Raw genomic sequence first — 24,963 nt, forward strand, 5'->3', positions numbered from 1 at the left:
TCTGTTCTTGGCATGTAGGGCTGCTGACATTCATATCTGTGCATAGATCGCCGCCTAGTGTTGGGTCCGGATGTTTGCACGTTGTTGTCCTGAAAGAGTCTTCGAAGTATCACGAGATAGGTGACTCCTCCCCTGGACCACAGTGCGCATGGGCATCCTCTCCATCCTTAGATTGTTTTTCGCCATTGTGGCAGTGATGGAGTAGATACAGTAAGTGATGACCATGCTATACAGTAATTCTGAGTGCTGCAGCCGCTACAGGTGCCGGGAAGGAGGGTGGGCGATATGAATGTCAGCAGCCCTACATGCCAAGAACAGATGCATACTGGTAAGTAGCATATTCAGTTCGAGGCATGTGGGCTGCTGAATTCATATCTGTGCATAGAATACATAGCAGTACCTCCTATTAGAAGTGGCTACCCGTGCCAGCTGCAGCAGTCTGAAAAAGAGTTTTGAGAACAGCCTGTCCTACAGCTGCCTGCTGTTTTGAGTGTACATCTACGCAATAGTGTTTGGTAAATGTATGTATAGTGGACCATGTGGCTGCTCTACAGATTTCCTGTAAAGGAATGTTTCCTAGGAAAGCCATGGACGCCCCTAACTTTTGTGTTGAGTGGGCTCGTGGGGGAATCGTTAATGTGCGTTTAGCTTTTGAATTTGGGGTTGGTACGTAGTACAACCCTGTTTGCGTGAACCTGTATGAATGGCTCTTGAATGGTTAGTGCCTGGAGTTCACTAACTCTTCTTAACGAAGTGATTGCTACTAGGAAAGCTACTTTCCAGGTGAGGAATTGAATCTCACATGAGTGGAGAGGTTCGAAGGGTGGACCCATCAGTCTGGTGAGGACCAAGTTGAGGTTCCACACCGGTGCTGGTGGGTGTCTTGGGGGAATTAATTGTTTAAGTCCTTCCAAGAAGGCTTTGATGGCAGGCACTCTGAATAAAGAGAGGTGCTGCCTGTTTTGGAGATAGGCTGCTATTGCGGTTAAATGGATACGTATTGAGGCGTAGGCCAGATTGCATCGGTATAGGTGTAAGAGGTAACAGATTATGTTTTGAATGGATGCGTCTAGCGGGTTAATGTCATTGTTGTTGCAGTAAATGACAAACCTCTTCCATTTGGCCGCATAGCAAGCTCTGGTAGTGGGTCTCCTGGCCTCTTTGATGATCTCCATACAGTCAGGTGGCAGGTTTAGGTAGCCAAACTCTAAGACTTCAGGAACCAGATTGCCAGGTTCAGCTGTTGCGGATCTGGGTGCTGAATTTCGCCATGGTTCTGCGTTAAGAGTGCAGGTTTGATCCGCAGCCTTTGATGTGGCACCACGGAAAGTTCTAGAAAGGTGGTGTACCATGGCTGACGCGCCCATGTGGGAGCAACTAGGATGAGTGTCAGTGAGTGCTGTCGCAGTTTGCGTGCCACCAGCGGTATTAATGGTGCTGGGGGAAAAGCGTACGCAAATTTGCCGGACCAGTTCATCCATATCGCATTGCCCTGCGACTGTGGATGTGGGAACCTGGCGGCAAAGCTTCGGCATTTTGCATTTTTGCTTGTGGCGAATAGGTCTATCTCTGGATGACCCCACTGTTGGAAGTACGGTTGGAGAACGGACGGATGTAGCTCCCACTCGTGCATCTGGTGGCTGTGTCTGCTGAGCAGATCCGCCATCTGGTTGTCCTTGCCCGGGAGGTGTTCCGCCACGAGGAATATGTTCCTCTGAATGACCCACTTCCACATGCTCTGAGCCAGATGAGACAACTGTGGAGAGTGTGTTCCTCCCTGCTTCTGTATGTAGTACATGGCAGTCATGTTGTCCGTCCGGATCAACACAACCTTGTTGCACAAGTGTACTTTGAATGCCTACATGGCTAGGAAGATTGCTATCAGTTCCAGAAGGTTGATGTGCATCTCCTTTTGTTGTGTCGTCCATAGTCCCTGCACTGTGTAATTGAGTACATGAGCCCCCCATCCCTGGAGAGAGGCGTCCGCCGTCAGTATTATTTGTGGAACAGGCTCTTGGAACGGTCGGCCCTTGCAAAGGTTTTGTGGATTCCACCAATGCAGAGAGTTGTAGGCCCGACCGCTCACCAACACTAGGTCTTTTAATTCCCCGTGAGCCTGATTCCATTGACGTGCCAAGCACTCCTGAAGCGGGCGCATATGTAGTCTCGCGTGCGGGACTATGAAAATGCAGGAGGCCATCATGCCTATCAACTGCATGAACACTCGCGCAAGAAGGGAGTGTTGGGGTTTGAACTTTGAGATCAGTAGTTGCATGCTGTTGATCCTCACCAAATTTGGCTGAGCTGTGGCTGCCAGAGTGTTTATGCTCGCGGCCAGGTACTGTCGTACGTGTGCGGGTTGGAGATGTGATTTTGGGTAATTTAGTGAGAATCCCAGACTGTGAAGGAGGTGAATGGTGAGGGACATGTGGCTGGCGCATTGCTGGGCCGACTGCTTGAACAAGCCAGTCGTCCAGGTAAGGGTAGACGTGAATGTGTTGTCTCCGTAGATGTGCAGCCACTGTAGCTAGGCACTTGGTGAAAACCCTGGGTGCTGTTGTCACTCCGAAGGGGAGAACTTTGAATTGATAGTGCTGTTCCTGAATAGTGAACCTGAGATATTTCCTGTGTGATGGGTGTATGGGTATGTGAAAGTACGCATCTTTGAGGTCTAGTGTGGCTAGGAAGTCTCCCTGGCTGAGCAGCGGGAGAACCTGCTGTAGGGTGAGCATATTTTTTGGGATTAAGAAGTACCCCTGTCCCCTGCTGGTTGACGGGCACGATCTCTATTGCACCTTTTTGCAGCATACTTAGCACTTCCTGCTGCAATAATGCTAAGTGCTCTACGGACATAAGACGGCGCTTTGGTGGTATGTTGGGTGGAGTGGAGGTTAATTCGAGACAGTAACCGTGTTGGATAATGTCCCTGACCCACCTGTCTGTGGTGATGGTTTTCCACGTGGACAGGAACCGCTGGAGTCTCCCCCCGACAGGTGTTATGTGGTCGGGGGAAGGGAGAGGGAGTCACTGTTTGTTTTTGGGGGAGGACCTGGTGTTGCCGTAACCACGTCCCCTGCCCTTGGTGTTGGAGCCACGATATCCACCTCTGTTGGTTTTATAGTAGGTACTCTGTGTGCCCCCTTTAGAGTATTGCTGCTGTGACCCCTGGTTTCTAGCTGCTCCTCTATTCCCGGGGCGACGAAAGGAGCCACTACGAAAATTGCTGCGTCTGCAGAGCCCCCATTGACTTCGCAGTGTCAGTGTCTTTTTTTATTTTTTCGAGGGTAGTGTCAACTTCGGGTCCGAATAAGTAGTCGGGGTTGACTGGCTGATTTAGGATGTTGTTTTGAATCTCTGGTTTGAATCCTGAGATTCTCAACCATGCGTGTCGTCGTAACATGACGCTGGTGTTAATTGCCCTAGCTGCTGTGTCGGCAGCATCCAGGGCGCACTTAATGGATGCGTTGGTAAGGAGCTGTCTCTCTCTGATGAGGAGCTCCGCTGCCTCTTTGTATTCATCTGGCAGATGCTGGAGTAGTGATTCTAGCGTGTCGTAGTGTGAACGATCATAACGGGCCAGGAGTGCCTGTGTATTGGCAATGCGCCAGATGTTTGCTGCTTAAGCTGCAATTCTTTTGCCTGAGGTCTCCAGCACTTTGGACTCCTTGTCTGGGTGAGGAGCATCACCTGTTGTTTGCGAATGGGCTCGTTTGCGAGCGTTAGCATCTACCATGGAGTCCAGAGGTAACTGACCTCTAATGTACATAGGATCTCCGGGCTCAGGCTTGTATTTTTTTTCAATCCTGGGGTTTAGCACCCGTGCCCTGGTTGTTTCTTTGAAAATGTCCTTCGCAGGTTTGAGAACTCCTTTTAACATGGGCAGAGTTTTGACAGTTCTTTCGGAGGAGGCGAAAGTGTCCACTAAGAAGTCTTCTTCAACAGTGTCAGAATGGAGTTGTACTCCATGATTGGCGGCAGCACGTTCTATGAGGGCATTGAAGGCAGTAGTGTCCTCTGTGGGAGATGTTTTGGCGCTGTAAAGCTGCGTGTCCTGGGTATCTGGCGCGGTACCCTGGTCTGTAGGGTCATCCCATGCCTGATCTGGGTCCTGCTGCTCATCAGGATTGACATCCCCAGGGTAGGTGGTATCATCGCCCATGTAGTCCTCCACTGCGTCCGTTTCTGAAGGCGCAGGAGAAAAGGACTGGGGATCCTGATAGGAGGTTTGCAAGCGTTCATACAGAACTGGTTCCGACTCTGCTGGCAATTTGTGCTTCAGAGGTATTCTGTAGGAGTCCAAGCTCCTCTCTGGCGTGATCTTCCGCTTGCGGAGCATCAGTCTACCAGTGTCGGCGTCGATGAATTGTGGCTGTGAAGGCTCAGAATGTGTGTGTCCAGTAGACGGGGACTGTGTCTGGCGGACACGTGTTCGGATCTCGAACATCTTCGGCGCCGTGGATGGCGGCAAACCAAAAGTGATGTTGGTTGGCGCCGAGGTTGCTTTTGGAGCCTTGTTCGTGTCGGGGCCTGACGTGGATCGGAGGGCTGCCCGTTCCCTGATGCGTTGCAACGACGCCGCGACTTGTCGCACTGAGAACGCCGAAGGTTCTTTGGAGCCTGTCGGCACCGTGGAGGTAGGCGTCGACTGCTTTGGAGCCACGGGGTCATCGATCCGAAGACAGGTATCAACGGTCGTTGGAGTCGACGACTTGGCGTGTGCCGCTGTCTTCGACGTGGAGTCAGATGGAGCGGCCATTTTGACTTTGGTGGTCGGGGCCGACTGCTTCGGTGCCAGGGGCCGACTGCTTCGGTGCCAGAGGCCGAGGCGCTTTTGGGGGACCGAGGGCCTTTTTCTTCGGGTCGGTACCGATATCCGCTGCAGTGAGTTCGGCGCCGAAATCCCTTTTACTGCGTTCGGAGCCGACGGCTTTTGCTGGCGTCGAAGGAGTGGAGGTCTTCGAGCCGATCACGGCCAGTTTCACTTTTGGTTTCGGTGGAACTGGTGCGACGATTGGTTTCGGTTTCGTTGAAGGGAATCCAGTCGTCTTTGGCAAGAATGGCTCGTGTGGGATGTTCGAGGCCGGGCCCGAAGGCGGGGCCGAAGAACTTTTTGGATTGATCTCGGGTAAGGCTCGGAGGCGATCCCTCGACCTGAGCCGTAGAATGACGCCCTTTGACGGCCTCCGTATCGACGGGTGGGCCTGGCTCTTCGCTAGAGCTATCTTCTTTGGCCCCAAAGGCCTCATCGTAGTCTCCTACCTCGTCGATGACTTCTTCCCTTTGAAAAAGCACTTCATCGTCGTCTTCCGATCGGGAATCGTGTTCGGAAGCGGGGCTGGAGTTTACTTCTTCCACGCTCTCTGCGTCCTCGGTGCTGAAGATGTTGGCCGGGGCAGGCGCCGATTGCTGCGCTTTTAATCTCGCCGCCTGTCGATTCTGGAGAGTCTTCTTCGATCGGAATCGGGCACAGGCCATACATTTCGACTCATCGTGATCCGGTGAGAGACATTTGTTGCATACCGGGTGGACGTCGATGTGTGGGTATTTTGCGTGGCATAAAGGACACCGTTTGAATGGGGTCCTCGATTCCATCGTCGATGTAAGTCCGATGTTCGGATCAAACGGATCCGAAGGCTGGAAGAAGTTTCTAAACTAATCAAGAAAGCAGTCGATACCGAACGGGAACAGTACCGACGAAAACTAAAGGCCTTTTGGCCTTAAACTGAATTTTCCTAACTCGAGCTAAGATAAGCACATCCGAACCCAATGGCGGAAAAAAACAATCTAAGGATGGAGAGGATGCCCATGCGCACTGTGGTCCAGGGGAGGAGTCACCTATCTCGTGATACTTCGAAGACTCTTCCAGGACAACAACGTGCAAACACTAGGCGGCGATCTATGCACAGATATGAATTCAGCAGCCCACATGCCTCGAACATTTCCCTGATGCTGCGCCCAATAGAACTTCAGTTCCCACTGCAGAGCTCCCATATACCAGCAGGCATGTGTTACCAGCATGGCAGGAGGCTGTGAGGCCCAGCAGCCCGAGTCAGTCTCACCAAAATCCAGGATAGAGTCCGAAACATTAGTATCAGGTATCATAGCCTGAATGTCCTGGACTCACTGTTTGGAAGGATAGGCCCGAAATTGCACACCACAACCGTTCTGATGAAAGGGAGCGTCTGAGAGGGTGTCATGTGTGACTTTGGCAAGTTGATAGTGAACTCCAGCACATGCAGGAGGTCCGCCACAGTCTGGTGGTGGGAGAAGAAAGCATGGGGCAAGCCCGCCTTTAACAGCCAGTTTTCGAGATAGGGGAAGACTGGCAACCCTGATCCCCGCAGATGAGCTGCAACCAGCTGGTAAGGACAAAAGGGAGCACAACAAACTGAAAGTGCTCATGGCCAACCGTGAACCACAGATAAAGCCTGTAGGCAGCCAGCAGGAGAACGTGGAAATATGCGTCCTCCAAGTCTAACACAACCATCTAGCCTTCTGGGTCCAGGGCAGACAAGACCTGAGCCAGAGTGAGTATCTTGAACTTTTTCTTTTTGAGGAAGTTGTGGAGGGCTCGCAGATCTAGGATAGGACAATGACCTTTGTCCTTTTTCAGTACCACAAAGTAGTGGGAATAACTACCACAGGCTACTTCTGGCGCCAGAACCCTCTCCCTGGCTCCCTTGGCCAAGAGAGCCATAACTTGCGCCTGAAGGAAAGTCAGTTGATCCTCCGTCAACCAGTCATAAGTTTAAGGCACGGAGGAAAGGGTACTCTCGAAATGGGATGGAATAGCCCCTATGGACTATTTGAAGAACCCACCTGTCCGAAGTGATGTCCTGCCAGTGGTGGAGGTGATGGGTGATCCTGCTACCAACTGGCCGCCCATGATCTGAAAGGGCTGGATTAGGAAGGTTTGGAGGCTAAGGCTACAGGGGGGTGTGGGGTCTGACCCGATCTCTGGCCGCCCAACATGAGGTCGGAATGAGCCACCCCCACGGCCGTGCAGAGGTTGCCGAACTTGTGTGGTCTTTTGGCTGGGTTATGGCTGGTGCAGCTGAAAGCCCCTTCTGTATCCACAAAAGGGGTGAAAGGCAAATGGAAGACGTGTGGCCACTGAAAGGGTCAAGGACTTAGCTGTAGCCCGTGAATCCTTAAAACGCTCCAGCGTCATATCTTCCTTGCCGCCGAAGAGACAGGTGCCATCAAAGGGCATGTCCATTAGATAGGCCTGGACATCCCCTGAGAAGCCAGAAGTTCTCAACCAGACGTGGCATCGAACAACCACCGTAGATGAAATCGCACTGCCCAACGAGTGGTGAACTTTGCTGCATCTCTTCCATCTGATACTGCCTGGGAGAGGATGGCCTTGGCCTCCTCTGGGACCTGTAGCAGCACTTGCGCAACCGTTTACCACAGGGACCCATGGGGTGTTCACCGACCACAACGCAAGGCTGGCGGATGAAAATACTTTTCTTACCCTAACTGTCCAGCCTCTTGGATTCCCCGCCTGGGGGTGAAGAAAGGTACGCGGGTACTACGGAGGTAGAGGCGTGGACCACCAATCTCTCAGGGGTAGGGTGGTTGGTGAGGAAATTTGGGTCTCCCAGTGCAGGGCAACGGCAGCGGGTGATTGTCAGCGGGTGATTGTCCTATTCACATGAGCCCCCGTGCTGGGCTTGGACTAGTTTCTCAGTAGGACACCAGTTAAGGACTCGCTGAAAGGTAGCAAGGGTTCAGAGGAGGAGACACCTGGCCATAGGATCTCTGTCAAAATATTCGCCTTGATTGCCACGTAAGGGAGCTGAAGGTCCAGGACCTTAGCTGCCCTTCGACCACCATAGTGTATGATGCTCCCTCCCTAGTAGCCACGCTAGGGGGTGAAAGCAGGCCAGAATTTGGAGAGGTATCCACTCCGCTGGCTCACCCAATTTCACATACCAGTCCATCTCTTGGTAAGGCTGGTCTTGTAAAGTATCCAGTGACCCCTCCTAAACTTTGTCCATTCCTAGCCCTTTAGAATAAGGCAGAGCAAGTGACCCAGGATCCAAGAATTATGTCTGCACCGGTATTGGTAGGTGTAGATATGGCTCCGGGTCGTGGGGGATGAGAATAATGCTGGTGCCAGTTGGGGTCAGCATCAGAAGTCCTGGTGTTGGTGCACGCGCCAGGGGAGGTCGCATCGGTCCGGATCCAATGGGGGTTGCCGGGGAGGCATTGGTGTTGGGGCCGGAGTTGCTGGTGGGGAACCCGATGGAGCCCCCTCAGAGTCACCGGGCCTGAAGTTGCACCGGTAGTGTCACACCACATAAATATGAGGGGCATCAAATCATAAAATTCTTTGAGCTGGGCGGGAGTAACTCCGGCTACCGGAAAGGTGAGAAAACCCAGGCGCAGGTTCAGCAGAACGAGGCCTAGAACGTCGAGACTCCTCCATCGTATCAGCTGACAGACTGGGGGAATTTAAAGCATGCTTTGACTTCTAATGTTGTTTGTGCTTCTTACCTGACTGACTTGACTCGAGTGGGAGGACGAAGACTTGGGACTCATGGAGCGGTGCCCGAACCGTCCTCTTAACCAGGACCGTGACCAACACCTCAGAGGAGAACGAGGTTGTGGTCGCGCTCTAGGCACCAGAGACAAACCATGTGTGGGTACGTCACCGACATGGCATGGTGACAAGGATTGCACGGTTTGAACCCATAAGTCTTCTTGGATAGGAGGAAAAAACCTACACACAAAAAAGGGTCAATAAAACGTCGAAAAAAGCCTGTCAAAAAGTGACAGAGGGTGGCTCTCTTCACGGATCTGCGCTGGCTAGATTGGAATGTAAAGAAACAAGCATTGGCATACCCAATAGTTCTCGCCTTTGGGTCCTTATAAGTATTTAGTTATGCAGCGCAATATCATTGGTACAACAGCATCAACTGTTGCACGGCTAAACACTTATAAGGTCCCAAAGGTGTGTGACCTATTGGCTATTGCTTGTTTTTTTCCTCGACTGCAGTAACAGAATGCACGTCGATGTGCGCGTGGTGAGTGTTGTAGAGGAAGGGAAATCCTTTAAAGGGAGTCATTTTCTCTCTGGATTTCCCTTCTCGTTTTTAAACTCTGGAGCTGCAAAATTGTCGTGGTGTTATCAGGGCATTAAGTGGAAATTTTTGCAATATTATATACAAGCCATAGTAGCTTCTTATTTATCTTGTGCAACTAGCAACCATTGACAAAGCCAATATCCCTGACTTGTAGGTATGACGTGACTTGTTGTATCATATATCTGGACGCAATGACAGGAACAGCAAAATACAAGTCGGGCGGCACACTGTGCTAAACACCGATTTTTAGTTTGCGTGTTTTTAAGCCACACCCTTTATTACATTGACCACGCTACTTTGAGAGACCCCCCAGTTTTTTCATCCCACTAAAAGCCCTGTTCCTGGTACAGCTTACAAACGTTCAGTGAGTGTGCATTGTGTAGACACGCCTGTCCCTCTTCACTCCCCGACTGAGTGCCTTCCTAGAGCAGCTAAATATATAATGATGCAGACAAAGGCCGCGGAACATATTAATAAAAAAACAAATCCATTCTCCTCTATGCAGGCGTGAACTCAGGCCCACAATGCCGACATCGCAGCAAAGAATCATGGACCGGCAGGTTCAAGAAGCCTTACCGTCTTTGTCTACAGGATGGCTGACCCGATATTAAAGAGGTTGTCGGGGGTCAGCCCAGGCAGGTGGAGTGTGTGCGAGTTCCTGCCTGCGGGTCGTCACCCAGGGGCATCCTTGGGAGTCCGAACCCTCTGTCCCCTCCCAAGGGGGGTGCCTTCTGGGTATTATGTCCCATGTGGCACCGACCACTTGTCCCTGCATCTGCGTAGATAATGGGGCGCAAGAACAAAGACTTTCCCTCATCTGCATTCATGACTGTTCCTTTGTCATGAAGTGGGCGCAGAAGGTGCCCCCCCCCTAACAGTCACTATCATAGAAGGGGGTGGGCCAAGCATCTGCTGAACCATCTGTAATACGGAAGTGCCCCGAGGGCCCTTATGTAATACAGTACAGGGAGACCTGTGGCATTCCCAGCCAAGAATCTTTCTCCCCCTCCGCCCCCCCCCCCAAAAAAAACAGCACTTTAACAAAACCCACCCTGTTGCATTGGGCACCATATTATAGTTACCACAAGTTAGGGACAGTGCCTCCTTAGCCACGCCTCCTTGAAAAGGACCCAAAACTAAAATATTTTATCACAACATTAAAACAACAAGGATAAAGTATTACTCCCCATACAAAATGTGTTGGCTTTGTTCAGTCAGCCTATCACACCATCTCAATAGCTATTTGTATAGTGTAAAAGTCAATGGGCTATGATTGTAATATCAAAGGCAAAAAACAAGCAGATATCTTATTCTAATTACCTGTCTAGCGATTAAAAGCAAGGAAAGTGAAAAGGAGCCAAATTGAAAACTATTAACCTGCCTTAACGCGGCGTGAGTTGTGCTATTAACAGCCCACGTAAAACAAGCTGATATTAAGCAGAGCCGAATCTGTCAGTGAGAGAGTTGGTTCAAATGTTAACAAGGGTACATAAAAATATCCAACCAAAAAAGAATCAGTTTGGAAATCGCACTTTAATTTCTTTATGGGCTTTTTAAAAGTCTCAAATACTAGGAAAAAAAAGTGTGCGCGCCTCGCGCTCAAAGTAAAAAAAAAGAAAAAAGAAAAAAAAAAGTTTGACGAGAGGCAGCAGGAGAGGGGAGAGAGGAAGGGACCTGTGCCTGTTTCCCTTGACGGAGCGAGCAGGGGCACCATATGTTTGCAAGTTAATTACAAACATATGGTGTCAAAGCTCGCTCCCGCAAGGGAATCGCCAAACGTGCACGCGTTGCCATTGAAAGCAATGCAAGGCGTGCACGTTTTTAGGGCAAAAACTGAATCGATTCCAAAAGGTCTCTCCTATGAAGCGCATGCGCGCTGCCTAGGCGAGACCTAAAAAACTGATGTCAGTGCACCAAGATGGTGCCTATATAGGTGACAAGGACATTACAATGGCGCAGACGCGGTCATGCGGAGCCGACCGACGCCACGTGCTGGCACGCAGGGCTATTGCTCGAAAGAAAAATCTTCTGGATCCAGTCTGACACCTGGGAATTTCACAGGTAAGGAATCTGCAGCTACTGTCTCTATCAGAGAGGAACTGACAACAGTGCCTATCAGTGGCTCTTTTGGAGCGGAACAAAGTTGGCGCAGAATCGCACACCACCACCTACTGGTGAGCAGAAGCGCTACTTTTTGAGTTTCCGGATCCAGTCAAGTGTCTTGGGATAGCCAGGATGTGAGGAATCTGCAGTTGGAAGTATTCATCATAACGATGGTTATAGGTAAATTTCTCTTTGCAGAATGTATGCTGTACGTTTAAATGCTGCTCACTTGTGGGAAAGGAGTATGCTCTTGTTTGGTATTTCATTACAGCCCAGGAACAACTCCAATTCAGCTGCATCAACCTCTGTTTTTCTTTTTGTCTGGAGCTGATTGAGAGTGCATGTGTGTACAAATATGGTCCACCATAATATCCGGATGAACATGACAGGTGGAAAGCTGCTTGCTGCATAATTGTTGGAAAAGCTGTTGTATCTTTTAGGGCTGATGCAATGGTAGAACTAGCATGAAAACAATGCTGGGTAATCTAGGTGATAGTTGTTCTAAGCTCCATTTGCAATCCAACTTCATCTGAAGGGGTGCTGAAGGCGACTTGAGTTGGAACGCTGTAGTAAGCTTGACTGCAGCACTTTGACTTTTTTAGAATGGCAAAAATACTCACTTCATAAGAAACTGCTTCCCCAAAAGTGTGCATCCTCGTAGTTTAGAGGTTAAACTCTTTTTCAAGTTCAAGCTTCTATTGAGACTCAAAACTTTTTTTGCTGAAATTAGTTCTCTTTTTAAGTCCATACTTTGGACTCTGAATAATGTGCATTGAAAGCAGACTTCCACAAGGGTGATGTTGAAACGGTCTTTTGCAGTGTGTGTGTGTGTATGTGTGCACGAGCTCTAAATGAAGTCTTAATGCAAGGCATCAAGTGCTTCAGAGGATCCTTTTTAAACATATAGACTTTAGAATCTGTACCGTCACTGGAATAAAATATCATATAAAGGGGTGTTTGTGTCCCTGGATATTGTGCGAATCAACAAACAATCATAACTCATTTGATGTACGACAAAAAAAACTATAAGAGTTCCAAAGAAATACAAGTATTAACGTTCTAAACCCAAAAGCAGCAGAGTAAACAGCATATCATTTACAAATTCACAGGTCATATTGCTGAAGAATATATTTGATTCTATTCAGTTTATTAAATGCAGTGCCCTACAAGATGTTATATCCGCAAATATAACAATGTCATATCAGCCAACAAAAGAATGGAGACTCTGAAAAGAACAAGTTACTCACCTTTGATAACGCTCTTTCAGATGGATACTCGAACTGCTCAGTTCTCATTGTTAGACTAAAGCCAGGTGACAGGCAAGATCCAGATTTTCAAAGCAATTTCTCCTGTAGTGAGGAACCTCCGGTTAGACAATGTCCACCCGAAAGAGCGTTACCGGAGGTAACGTGGTCTTCTGGTAGATACTCCTATCCGCAGAATCCTCACCTTTAGAACAGATAACCAATCAGTACCTTCTAACCGGAGGATTGTCTAGGGAATTAACTTACACCAAGAGTCTAGCAGAATCGACTGTACCAAGTGGCCCTCTGTGCAGACTAGAATGTCAAGGCAGTAGTGCTTGGTGAACGGTTGACGATGTAGCAGACTGATAGCTGTCTAGGACGGGAGCACCGTTCACAAACACCATCACGTCAGCTTTGGCTGAGGTACAACGAGCATGCAGTGCTAAGTCTGTAAAAAAATGAAAGTAGCAGGGCCCATGGTTTTTCCCAAGCGTCCTCTGCTGGTGGTACCACGAACAGCATCTGCCGCAGAATGCCAGTGCCAGCATTACCTACCAATGATAACATTTTAACAGATGTTGACACTGTGGACTATGCCAGGTCGTCTCACACTGTAGAAATGGCCTGGAGGTGCTAGTTATATCAATTCTTTTCAAATAGTTAAATACTCCCATGCAGTGGGTTCTAATACATTCTAGTGTTTAGAAATAAGCACCGGTGCCAAGCAACGGCATACATCAGCACACATTAAGCACTGCAAGCTTGCAGGTCTTAGTGGATTCCTTCTTGGACAGACAATGCAAGTCAAAATTCACGGGATGATGCACCTGGACATGATCTGCTTCTGCACAGCACTTTCACAGTGGATGAAGAGCTGGTCTTCCAACCAAATTCCTTTGTGTGCTCATTTTAATCGAATGACACCCTTCCTAAATGCTGCTTTGTAATAATACCTATTTTAAGTATAGTTCAATTGAGATTATATCAGAAACAGTGAACCATTTCGACAAAAAATATAAAAGTGCACCTTTATTTGGAACTAACGTTGTTTAACATAATTTTCATTACCCAGATTGTTGTCTGTTAACACCTCCTTAACTCTTTTCGTAATGCCATAAGTGTCCAGTTCAGGTGACATCGCAACCAGTTCTTGAATGCTGAGCGCGGAATGTCCAGAGAGTGGCAGTGGTGTTGTAGGCTGAGAATCACAGCTAGGTGGATCGCTGCACTCCTGTGGTTTTGCATCCTTACTTGCCTCGATGGCAGGACAGGGTTGTTGCACCAGTTCGGTGAGACTTTTTACAGATTCACTGGAGCTCATTGGAGAGTCAGGTGCAGGACTGCAACTAGTAGATGTCTTTGGAGTGCATTCTGAAAGCAAGATATACAATTAACTGCTTTGCCACATTTCTTTGATGAAAGAGATGTTACTTTGTCATTCAGTACATTACACCTCAGTAAAACAGCACCATTTTCTGTGATCCTTTGCACATATTGCACATACTGATATGCTAAGAGCTGGTGTAAAGGCAACAATAAGACATGGTGCGCAACATGTATTTACTTAACAGCTTTCATATCGCACTTTTTTATTGTGAACTTTCAGCACAATGTTGACTTTCAAGCAGGAAAAACAGCCAAATGTAGTAAAGAGGAACTATTTTACAATTTCTGAGGCAGAGAAATTGTATTAGATATCAAGTTTTATTCTAGAACTTAAAGAAGAGATGTGCATAGCGGTCCTCAGCTGTCATCGATTTCTGTCCAACAAAACCGAGTATTGTTTGTACTCTTGATAGGGTGCAAAAACGTATTTTGTTTCAAACTACTGCAGCAAAAGTTTTCACACATAATTATATTTTGCTACCAAACAGAAGTTTGTACTGTATGCAATTATCAACCTAGCTTATTCAGGTTCTGAGATTACATTTCCAGGGAGAAGTTAGAACAAACAACCTGCAGATAGGTTGCTAAATATAATTAATGGAGAAAGAAGGGGTTGTTGCTCCAAAGACAGTTTGTAGGAAAATGACCAAACATGCATTTTACAGCTCACTTTCCTAAATAAAACGGATACATCTATGGGTGTTCAGTAAGTTAATCTAATTTAGGCATGGAATTTGAAACATCTTCCCATAATATTCTAAAAGTGTAATTTATTTTGCTTTAAATCTTCCTCCCAATTTCTTTCTCATATATTGTTCCATCTTAGAATATTACGAGTTCTATAATATGAATGAGAAGGGAAAAATAGGAAAATGAAAAGTTTAACAGATCCCAAACAAAAGGCTTTAAACAGAAAGGCTCTCATTCTGGCTAGACAGATCTTACAGACTAGAACAGCAGAGTGAGCTGACACCAACCTTATAGGCCCAGGTTTCAGACATACAAGTTACTTACCTTTGGTAACGCTTTCTGGTAGAGACTATATCTAACCTAGATTCCCCACCATAGAATATTCCCTAGGTGCCAGACTGAATCCGGAAAGTACCTCTGCACGCTGGCAGTTGGTGTCTGTCGGTTCTGCACTGGAAATGACATTGCTTTGCCTACATAAGCGTCACCCCCTGAGCACGAACATCCGTTTCTTTTGTGACTTTTTCTGTACCAAAAAAAAAGAGCCATCTAAAAACCAATGTTTGACCAGTGTGCACTATCTCAGGAGTTATTTTTAGTGAGGAGCCCAGTTCGCAGAACAAGGTGGTTGAGAGGGTAAGTAACTTGTTCTTCTAATAGACTTCTAACTGCTGATTCCTCACCTTAGAATAGATACCCAAGCAATACCTCCTTGGAGGTGGGTCAGTGAACTGGCTTAAACTAAAAAGGTCCTGGAGGACCGAGCGGACAAAATGCCGTCTCAACAGAATTGACTGTCCAAACAGTAGTGCTTCGTGAACATGTAGAGTGACACCCAAGTGGCAACTTGGCAGGTGTCCAGGACCATTACCTCGCGTGCGATTGTAGCAGTAGCGGCCATGGCTCTGATGCAATGGGCCCGCAAGTCTTCACGGGGTTACTTCTATGCCAATGCGTAGCAGGTTTTAATGCAGAGTATACTCCATCCAGAGACTGTCAGTTTCTGCACAGTTTGCTCTTATTTGCTGCAGTCAACTCAATGAAAAGATGATCATCCACCAGGACTTTGGTGTGATCGTTGTAGAAAGAGAGCTCTTTTTTCAGGTACAGGAGAGGTTATCTCTCCTCCGCTTTAGAAAGATAAGGTGAAGCAAAGAAATTATTCAGTGTGACGTTCTGGCCATCATGAAATGGGGTAACTACCTTCAGAAGGAAAGAGGCATGCGTCTAAAGGAAATAATTGGTGTAGGGAGGGTGAACCCACAGAGCTTGATGTAATGGTCACCAGGAAAACTGTCAAGATAGTCAAGAGCTACAGCCAGCAGCTGAGCAGGCACTCAAAGGGAGAAAAAATTAGGTATGTGAGGACAAGACAGGTCCTACTTGAGCATCATAAAAGGGCCAGGAGAGAATAAATGCTGTAATCATTCTCAGCGATAGCAAACAGATGGAGTCAAGGTTTTCCCTATTTTTGGAAGAGACCTTGCACCAACTCCGGATGTAATCGCCATTTGTGACCTGCAAGGCATCGACGGCTAAGTTTGCATTAATGGTTTCAAGGTGCTGCACAACCAGGATGATGTCCTGTCATTCCAGCAAAGTGAAGGGACTCTTGGCACAGGGTCGACGACCCCACTTTACCTGTTTGCTGCAATACCACACGCAATGGAGTTGTCCGTAAACACCTGAACCAGCCTTCCCGGAATCATCGGGATCATAGGCACAATGTTCTGGACTCTGTACTGTATCCAGAATAGCTCTGAGGAAAGCGAACATCTGAGAAGAAGTCTGGGGTGACTCCGGCTTGTTGATAATGAGCCCCAAAGAGTGGTAAAGGCTCACCGTAATCTAGAGGTGGGTGGCGACTGCATAGGGCGAGCCCACCTTCGGTAGCCAGTCATTGAGGCAGGGAAAGACTGGAACCCCCGACCTCTGCGGCATGCTACAAACACCTCCATGACTTGCATGAACATCCAAGGTGCACTGGTAAAGCGAAAGGAGAGCAAAGCAAACTGGAAATGCTCATGACCCACAGTGAACCGTAAGTAAGGTCTGTGGGCCTGCAGGATGGGGATGTGTAAGTATGCATCCTGCAAGTCCAATGCTACCATCCAGTTTTCAGAATCGAGGGCAGACAGAGCTTGAGCCAACGTACGCATCTTGAATTTCACTTTCCTCAGAAGGGCGTTGAGAGGGCCCTGATCTACTATGGGGTTTAGGCCTTCGTCCTTTTGCAGTACTAGGAAGTAGCAGGAATAGCAACCAAACTATCTCTGGGGCTGGCACCCTCTCGATTTAGCCAGCAGATCCTGCACTTTCTGATGGAGCAAGGATAGATGATCCTCCGTCAGCTGCTCAGGGGATTGTGGCAAAATGGAGGAGTATCAACAAATGGAAGAACATATCCTCTCTGCACAGTTTTGAGCACCCACTTGTTGGAGGTTATCTTTCTCTATTGGGGCAGGTGGGGCCGGATCGTGCTGCCAATGAGATGACTGTGCAGCTTGGAGGGCTCACTAAAATGGCTTGGAAGCTGTGGCAGCCAGAGGGGAGGAGAACTGGACAGCAAGCTGGGATTGACTCCCACATCCTTTCACGGATCCTCGACCCCGGCTATTAAAAGGCTGGGCCGCCTGCTTGGCTGAGGATAAGGCTGTTATTGCGGGTACCAAAAGGTACCTCGACCACGGCCCAGGAAGGGGTTAAAGGACTGCTACTGTGATAGGGAAGTCAGAGAAAGGCCTTGGCACCCAGCAGTGGCTTGGCTTTTCTGAGACCACTCAAAAGCCATAACTGCTTTGCCACCACAAAAGCGGGAACCACCAAATGGCATGTAAATAATGATGGTTGAACATCGCCTGAAAATCCAGTTGACCGAACCAGGCGTGGCAACAGAGCGCCACCGTAGATGCCCTGTCCCTACCTAGGGAGTCTTTGTTGTCCAGTGCACAACTGATGGAGAACTTTGCTGCCTCCCATCTGCCACCAGGGCTTGGTTGAGGATGGCACGGCCCTCTTCAGGAAGCATGGGAATATCGGCCTAAGAGGCACTGGTGTTCACTGAAGGCAAAACCAAGCTAGCAGAAGAGAAAAACCTCTTCCTGTAGGAATCCAGACTCTTGGATTCCCCGCCAGGGAGGAGGTGAGGGTGTGTGGAAGAGAATGCGTTCGGACCAGGCTCGGAGGGAAAGGATGATAGGACAGGAAGGCTGGGTCTCCGGGAAGGGGTGGGCGGGGGGACAACGGCGACAATCTATCATGTGATGCACAGGAGCCCCTATGCAAGGTTTAGCCCAAGCCCCCAGAAGAACGTTGGTGAGGACCTCATTAAAGGGGACTTGTCCTCCATCGAGACATTAGTTTTGACCTTAATGGCAGGCAACTGTGGGTCAAGGACCTCTGCTGCCCTACACATCACAGTGGAAAAAGCAGCACCCTCCTCCAAAACAGGGCCCAGAGTCTAGGAAGGTGTCAATGTCACTGGCACCACCCAGCTACTCATACTAGTTGTCTTAGTCAGGGTCCTACTCAACGGGGCCATATCCCTATTTTTCATCTCCACCTACAGGGATAAAGGGCCTGTGAAAGTTAGTAGGGCCTGGAAGGTGCTGGTGTCAACATCGAGCAGCGTCTGGTTATGCGCAAGCGGGAGCAGACAATGGTAGGTATAGACACCCATGATGGCGTCAAGTCGGATCCAGGGGCAGATCGAGAGGGCCCGGCTGGTCCAAACCCACCGACGGTAACCCATACAGGGTACCTCGCAGCTCCGTGGGACCCAAAGGAGGGGCAGAGGGACTCGGTGACCCAAAGATGGTGTGCATGGCATTGTAAAGTTGCTTCAACTGGGCGGGACTTCGCTCTGGTTCCAGGGAACTTGGGGTAGAGTGATCGGGCTCTAACCCATATAAAGGGAACTGAAGTAGATGGCAGCAGAAGTTGAGATAGAAGGCAGAGTGTTTCACTAGCACTATATTATTTACTGTTGTGAAAGTCAATTAATCGTTTATGTTCTTTTTCTTCAAATCAATTATACTTGCTTTGAGGGTAGTGACAAGTGACAGTGGAATTGTTGCAGTCAGGCACTGGTTGAATAAAAAGTTAAAAAAAACAAAAGGATAATGTTACTTACCCAGTAAGCATTTGTTCTTGGCATGTAGAGCTATAGATTCACATGCTCTGCATACTCCTGCCATCTAGTGTTGGGTCCAGATGTTTTGAAGTTGTTTTTCTTCTAAGAAGTCTTTCCTAGTCACGTGGTAAGTGGACTCCTCCTTTCGGTGATAGTGTGCATGGTCATTGACTCCATTGTTAGATTGTTTTCCCTCAAGAGGATGAGAATGGAGGAAAAAAGTTTAGTATGTAGATGTTCATGCGAAATGTATAATGAAGAACTGCAACAACTATAGGTACCCGGGGAGGTGGGTGGACGCATGTGAATTTACAGCTCTACATGCCAAGAACGGATGCTTACAGGGTAAGTAACATTATCAATTCGAGGCATGTGTGCTCTAGATACACATGCTTTGCATTGACTATAAAGCAGTATACTCTCAAAGCGGTGGCTAACCTGTGGGTATTGCAGTTGTTTGCAACAGTGTTTTAAGTACTGCTTGGCCTACATTAGCTTGTTGACATGCTAACACATCTACGCAATAGTGTTTGGTAAATGTGTGTGGTGTAGACCATATGTCAGCTAGCGCTGGAATGCGCTCTAGGGGAATAGTTAAAGTTCTTTTAGCTTCAGCATAGCACATTTGAATGCATTTAATAATCCATCTGGCAATACCAGATTTAGAGATAGGATTGACTTTGCGAGGGGGAGCAAATGCAACAAACAGTTATTTTGTTTTGCAACAGTCTTTTGTCCTATCTATGTGAGGAAAGCAACTTTCCATGAGAGGAATTGCAAAGGGCACTTGTGCAATGGTTCAAAAGGTGGACCCATGAGCCTTGTGAGGACAATGTTGAGATTCCACACTGGGGCAGGAGGAATCAGTGTGGGTATGACTCTTTTTAAGCCTTCCATGAAAAGCTTTAATTACTGGAACTCTGAATAGTGACAGATGTTGCCTATTTTGTAAGTAGACAGCTACTGCTGCAAGGTACAAAGGAATAGACGTATACGCCAGTCCTGTTAGTTGTAAATGTAACAGTTAACAGATAATGTTTTGTATGGAAGCATCTATAGGATTGATTTTGTTATTGCAGCATAAAACAAATCTTTTCTATTTTCCTGGTGGTAGGCATTATTGCTTCTTTTAGAATATTCATACTGTCTGGTGGTAAATTTAAATAACCAAACTCTATGACTTCAGGAGCCAAATCGCTAGATTTAGTTCCTTGGGATTTGGATGTCTAATTTCTACATGGTACTGTGTGAGGAGACTGGAGGTGAGGTGTAGCTTTTGATGTGGAACTATTTACAGCTCCAATAGAGTGGTGTACCATGGTTGACGGGCCCATGTGTGAGCTACTAGAATTCGTGTAAGGGATGTTTGCCTGAGTTTACGAACCACACACGAAATGAGCGGGAGAGGCAGAAAAGCGTTGGCAAATATCCCTGACCAGTTTATCCATAGGGCATTGCCCTTTGAGAGCCGGTCTAGGAACCTGGAGCCGAAGCTTGGGCATTTTGCGTTTGACTCTGGCAAACAGGTCTATCTGTGGAAAACTTCATTGTTCAAAATAGGGAAGGAGAACTTGGGGATGAAGTTCCCACTCGTTAATTTGCGGTCTCCTTCTGCTGAGAAGGTTGGCAATTTGATTGTTTACTCCTGGGAGATGTTCTACCAGAAGAGACATTTTGTGAGGGATTGCCCATTTCCAAATGGCTTGAGCAAGTGTTGACAGTTGGAGAGAGTGTGTCCCCCCTGCTTGTTCACATAGTACATTGCTGTCATGTTGTCTGTTTAGACTAAGACAGTGTTAGTGATGAGGTGAGTTTGAAAAGCTTCGAGTGCCCGAAAAACTGCAAAAAACTATAGGTAATTGATGTGGAGAGCCTTGTGCTTGTTGCTCCATAGTCCTTGTATTGTGTAACCCTTGAGATGAGCCCCCAAACCTGTTAGAGATGCATCTACTGTGAGCATGATCTGTGGAATAGTGTCAATGACAGGCCGGCCTGTTGATACGTTTAGTGGGTTCCACCACTGCATAGAGCGATGGTACGGCTGTCTACCAATAATAGATTGGTTAATTGACCCTGTGACTGATTCTACTGACGTTCTGAGCATTCTTGTAGGGGGCGCATGTGAAGCCTTGCATGGGGTACGTTTGCAATGCAAGACGCCATCATTCCCAGCAGTTGCACTCTGGCTGGTAAAGCTCGATTGCGTTGAAACTGTAGGATCATAGCCTGAATATTGCGAATTCTGGCTACACTGGGATAAGCTAGAGCTTTGACTGTCTAGACTGACTCCTAAGTAAGATTGCATCTGTGACAGATGCAGGTGAGATTTTTGAGCATTGATGGTGAACCCCAGTTGATGACGTAGATCTATTGTGATCTGTGTGTGTTGTAGATAGTTCTTGTGAGAGATGGCTTTGATAAGCCAGTCGTTTAGATAGGGGGAGACGTGAATTTGTTGTCTTCCGAGATGAGCAGCGACTACCGCCAGACATTTGGTAAAAACTTAGGGCACTGTAGTCACTCCGAAGGGAAGCACCTTGTAATGGTAATACTTGCCCGCTATCACAAATCTGAGGTATTTGCGATGAGCCGGATGAATTGCAAAGTGAAAACATGCGTCCTTTAAATTTAGGGTAGACAAAAGTCTTCTCATTGTAAAAGTGAGAGTGCCTGCATTCGGGAGGACCGGGAGCGGACGTATAGGCTTCGGGACGCACTGACCTCAAGTTACAAGGAAACACAACTGTGGTTTCTCCCCCGCCCCCTCCCCCATGGGACAAGTTGTCCAAATTACTAGGGCTTCACTATTGGAAGCAGCTCTAAGACGGTGAAGTGTGCCTTGTGCCACACTCCCGCAGTGGTATCACATTACCTATATTGGTAAGAACGGAGCCCTTTATTTCTTTTTCTAGGTCCTGATGAATGCCACGGACCCATCGGGGCCATCCAGGCAGAAACATGTCGACCATCCATTAGACCATTCACTAGACGGTTGGGAACAATAACCGTCCCAACTACCGTCACACCTATATTTTAATATCATATAGTATTCATCTCACATTAAAGAATTGCTACTGATTACTATAATGATTTTTAACTTCACTCACATAGTCACGGGCCCCCACTCCTCCACTTAGAAGTGCATCCTTGTCGTCAAGTGTATGCCCGCCCTCCATCAAACGAAGGTTTTGGAGGGCGAGGACTGGTCAATGATGAAGCATGACACCAGGTGGTGTGTGAGACCAGTCCGTATCTTTTTGTGAGATGCCCACACCTACGACGTTCTTGTAACTCGCTTGGGTTATCACACTAGGAGCAGCTCTTTTGTGATGAATATATAAGCTCCAGGCAATAACCATGTTGGATAATTCCAAGCACCCATTTTTCTGATGTTATAGAGTGCCAAATGGGGAGAACTTGTTGAAGTCTTCCCCTGACAGGTTTGGTGTTATCGGGGGGTGGGGAGGGGGGAAGCTAAGCATGGGCAAGTCACTGTTTGTTGGGAGAAGGGGAGTTACAGGTTGTGTTGCCTTTACCCCTACCCTTGAAGTTGTTGCCACTATAACCTCCTCGAAAAAACCCTGTAGAGGGAGAGGACTGGTTCTTACCTTTGTAAGTGGAGGTATTTTGATTTGGGGATGGTGTTTTTGACCCTCCACTGTATAATGAGCGATGAAAGGAGCTTCTGCTGGAGGTAGTCTGGATTGCTCCCATAGATTTAGCTACTTGTGTGTCCTTCTTCATTTTCCCTAACGCCTCGCCGACATTAGGACCAAAATAGGAGTTCCTTATCAAAGGGTGTATTAAGGATTGATTGTTGGACTTCAGGTTTAAACCCTGAAATCCTTAACCAAGTGTGTCTCCTGATCAGAATGTTGGTATTAAGCTCCCTAGCTACGGTGTCTGCATCATCTAGAGCACAGCCTATAGAGGAATTAGAAATGAGCTTACCCTCATTTACTAAGTCTTGTGACTTAGCCTTATGCTCATCTAGGAGATATTGGAGCAATTGCTCCACTTCGTCCCAGTGTGCCCTGTCATACCTGGCTAAGAGACCTTGCATATTTGCAATGCACCATCGATTTGCTGCTTGAGCAGCTATGCACTTCCCAGAAGCATCAATTAATTTTGACTCTATCTGGAGGAGGAGCATCTCAGGAGATGTTTGAGAATGTTCCCACTTACGAGCATTAGATACTACTAGGGAATCTAACCATAATTGTCTCTTTATAAATATAGGATCAGTAGGAGGGGCCTAATATTTTTTGCCCACCTTAGGAGTAAGGATGAGTGCTCTGACCGGGTCTTTGAAAATCTCATCAGCATGTGGCATCATGCCTTTAAGCATGGGAAGTGTCTGTGATGACCGGTGTGTAGAAGCTGATGTCTCAAAAACAATCTTCTTCCAGTGATTCTTTGTGCATTTCAACCCCATGGTAATGTGCAGCCCTGGCAATGAGTATTTGGTGTGGTGCATTGTCGTCTAGAGGAGATGGGTTGGCTGGGTAAAGTTCTGGATCAGTATACCTGGGGGATCAATTGTGTAATCTTTCCATGGATCTATTGAGATAGTCATCCCCCCCATCATCTGCATCGTCATGGTGTCATTGTGGGGAATCCTGAGGTGTAATATGCAAAGGATTCTGAGATGGAGACCGCGGTGATGGAAGATGGAAAGGACTTGTGGCTACAGTTTTTTTCTTCAAGGGGGATCTTGTCAGAAATGTGCTCATCTTGAAGCTGGCATGTTTTGCGTAGTTTTGTGTAAATATGACCAGTCTCGGGGTTAATGTGTATTCTCTTCAGCTTTGGATCTGGTGTTAACGGATTAGTGTCCAGTTTCGGATCCGAAGGGGGCTCTTTGTGTTTCGGCGCCAAAGCCTTGTGTTTTTTCAGGTGTTTGAGGAGGCAAGGGGTCTTCGGTACTCACGTCACCTTGTCCCTGTGGCATTTCTTTGGCAGTTCTTTGGCGTCTAGGTCTATCTCGAACTCCGAGTTGGAGTCTTGTTCAGAGAAGGGGTCCTCCTCTTCTGCCACTGATGCATCGATGTCTTCTTGGCCGGAGTCTTCACCGAAGATGTCCAGCATGTCTTCTATACTTTGACGCTGCATGTCTTGACATCCAGCCAGAGGGTCGCAGAGAGTCTTTTTTGACCGGAACGATTTGCAAGCGTCTCAGTTTTCTTATTTGTGCTCAGGAGATAAGCACAAGTTGCACACTTTGTATGAGTCGGCGGATACTTCGCGTGGCACCGAGGACAGAATTTAAACGGAGTCCAATCCATTGACGGAGAGCTGACCGGGCGCGGTTAGTCCTCGAAGGCCATCCACAAGGCTGTTCGATGGAAGGCCGATTCTGATGTTGTAACGATACGCGGAGAAGTAGAAATGGGTACGGAAAAAATACCATCAAGGGTAGAGAGGATTAAGCATCGAGGGGAACCCGAGGAACAGTTTCGAACCAGAGCGCAGCAATACACGTCCGAACACGATGGCGGAAAAAAACTAACTAACAATGGAGTTGATGCCCATGCACACTATCACTGTAAGGAGGAATCACCTTACCTTGTGACTAGGAAAGACTTCTTCGAAGAAAAACAACTTGCAAACATCCGGACCCAACACTATATGGCAGGAGTATGCAAAGCATGTGTATCTACATCACACATGCCTCGAACAGGTCTAGAGGCAGAGGGGATTCAATGAAGGAGCGTCCTTCAGAATTTTGAAATAGGAAATTACAAGAACTTACATTTTTTTATTTTTGTTGCCATTTTAAATTTGGACATAAAGCTTCGAAATTCCTCCTGTCTCCCCCAAATAATATAGAAGCAAGACTCTGGCCCATTTTTCCACAAATGTTGGGAACTGTAAAGAAACCTAGAGTTAGTGAATTACTTGAGAAGTCTGAAAAATATTGGGAAAACGTGCTCTGCAATGAAGTGCTTGTTTTGTTTTCTAAAACAGTCTTCAACAAAAGGTTTGCCGTGCTAAACTTGTCACCCTTTCCGTTTTTTAAAATTGAAAACAATCTCTTCACCATTATTTTTGCTTTAAAACAAAAAAAAAAAGGTTGTCAATATTTTCTATTTTGGGCAGCTTCTACATACTTGCAATTTGTGATGAAAATAGACAAGTAAACTATGGAAGAACCCAGAGTTTTATATATTTCCTTAAAGTATACAACAATCAGAATTCACCAAGAGGATAAAACCCATTGGTCCAATCCTGACTCCCTTTCTAACAACACCACCTGCACCCTATCGTCCAGCAGATACTGCACATCATTTTGCTTGCAACCTATCAACCTCTA

The 24,963-nt window shown here is 47.4% G+C and overlaps 1 protein-coding gene across 3 annotated transcripts in view; it reads right to left on the reverse strand.

Annotated features, from left to right (window-relative positions):
* CUX1 (cut like homeobox 1) overlaps positions 1-24,963 on the reverse strand; it is a 1,097,219-nt gene that overhangs the window by 145,574 nt on the left and 926,682 nt on the right. For all 3 annotated transcript variants that reach the window (XM_085649842.1, XM_085649843.1, XM_085649841.1), the window contains one exon: positions 13,511-13,813. In XM_085649842.1, coding sequence (XP_085505968.1) covers positions 13,511-13,813 — 303 coding nt within the window. The remainder of the gene's footprint in view (positions 1-13,510; positions 13,814-24,963) is intronic.

Source organism: Triturus cristatus, chromosome 3_2, assembly GCF_964204655.1.
Source record: "Triturus cristatus chromosome 3_2, aTriCri1.1, whole genome shotgun sequence".
Lineage (NCBI taxonomy): Eukaryota > Metazoa > Chordata > Amphibia > Caudata > Salamandridae > Triturus > Triturus cristatus.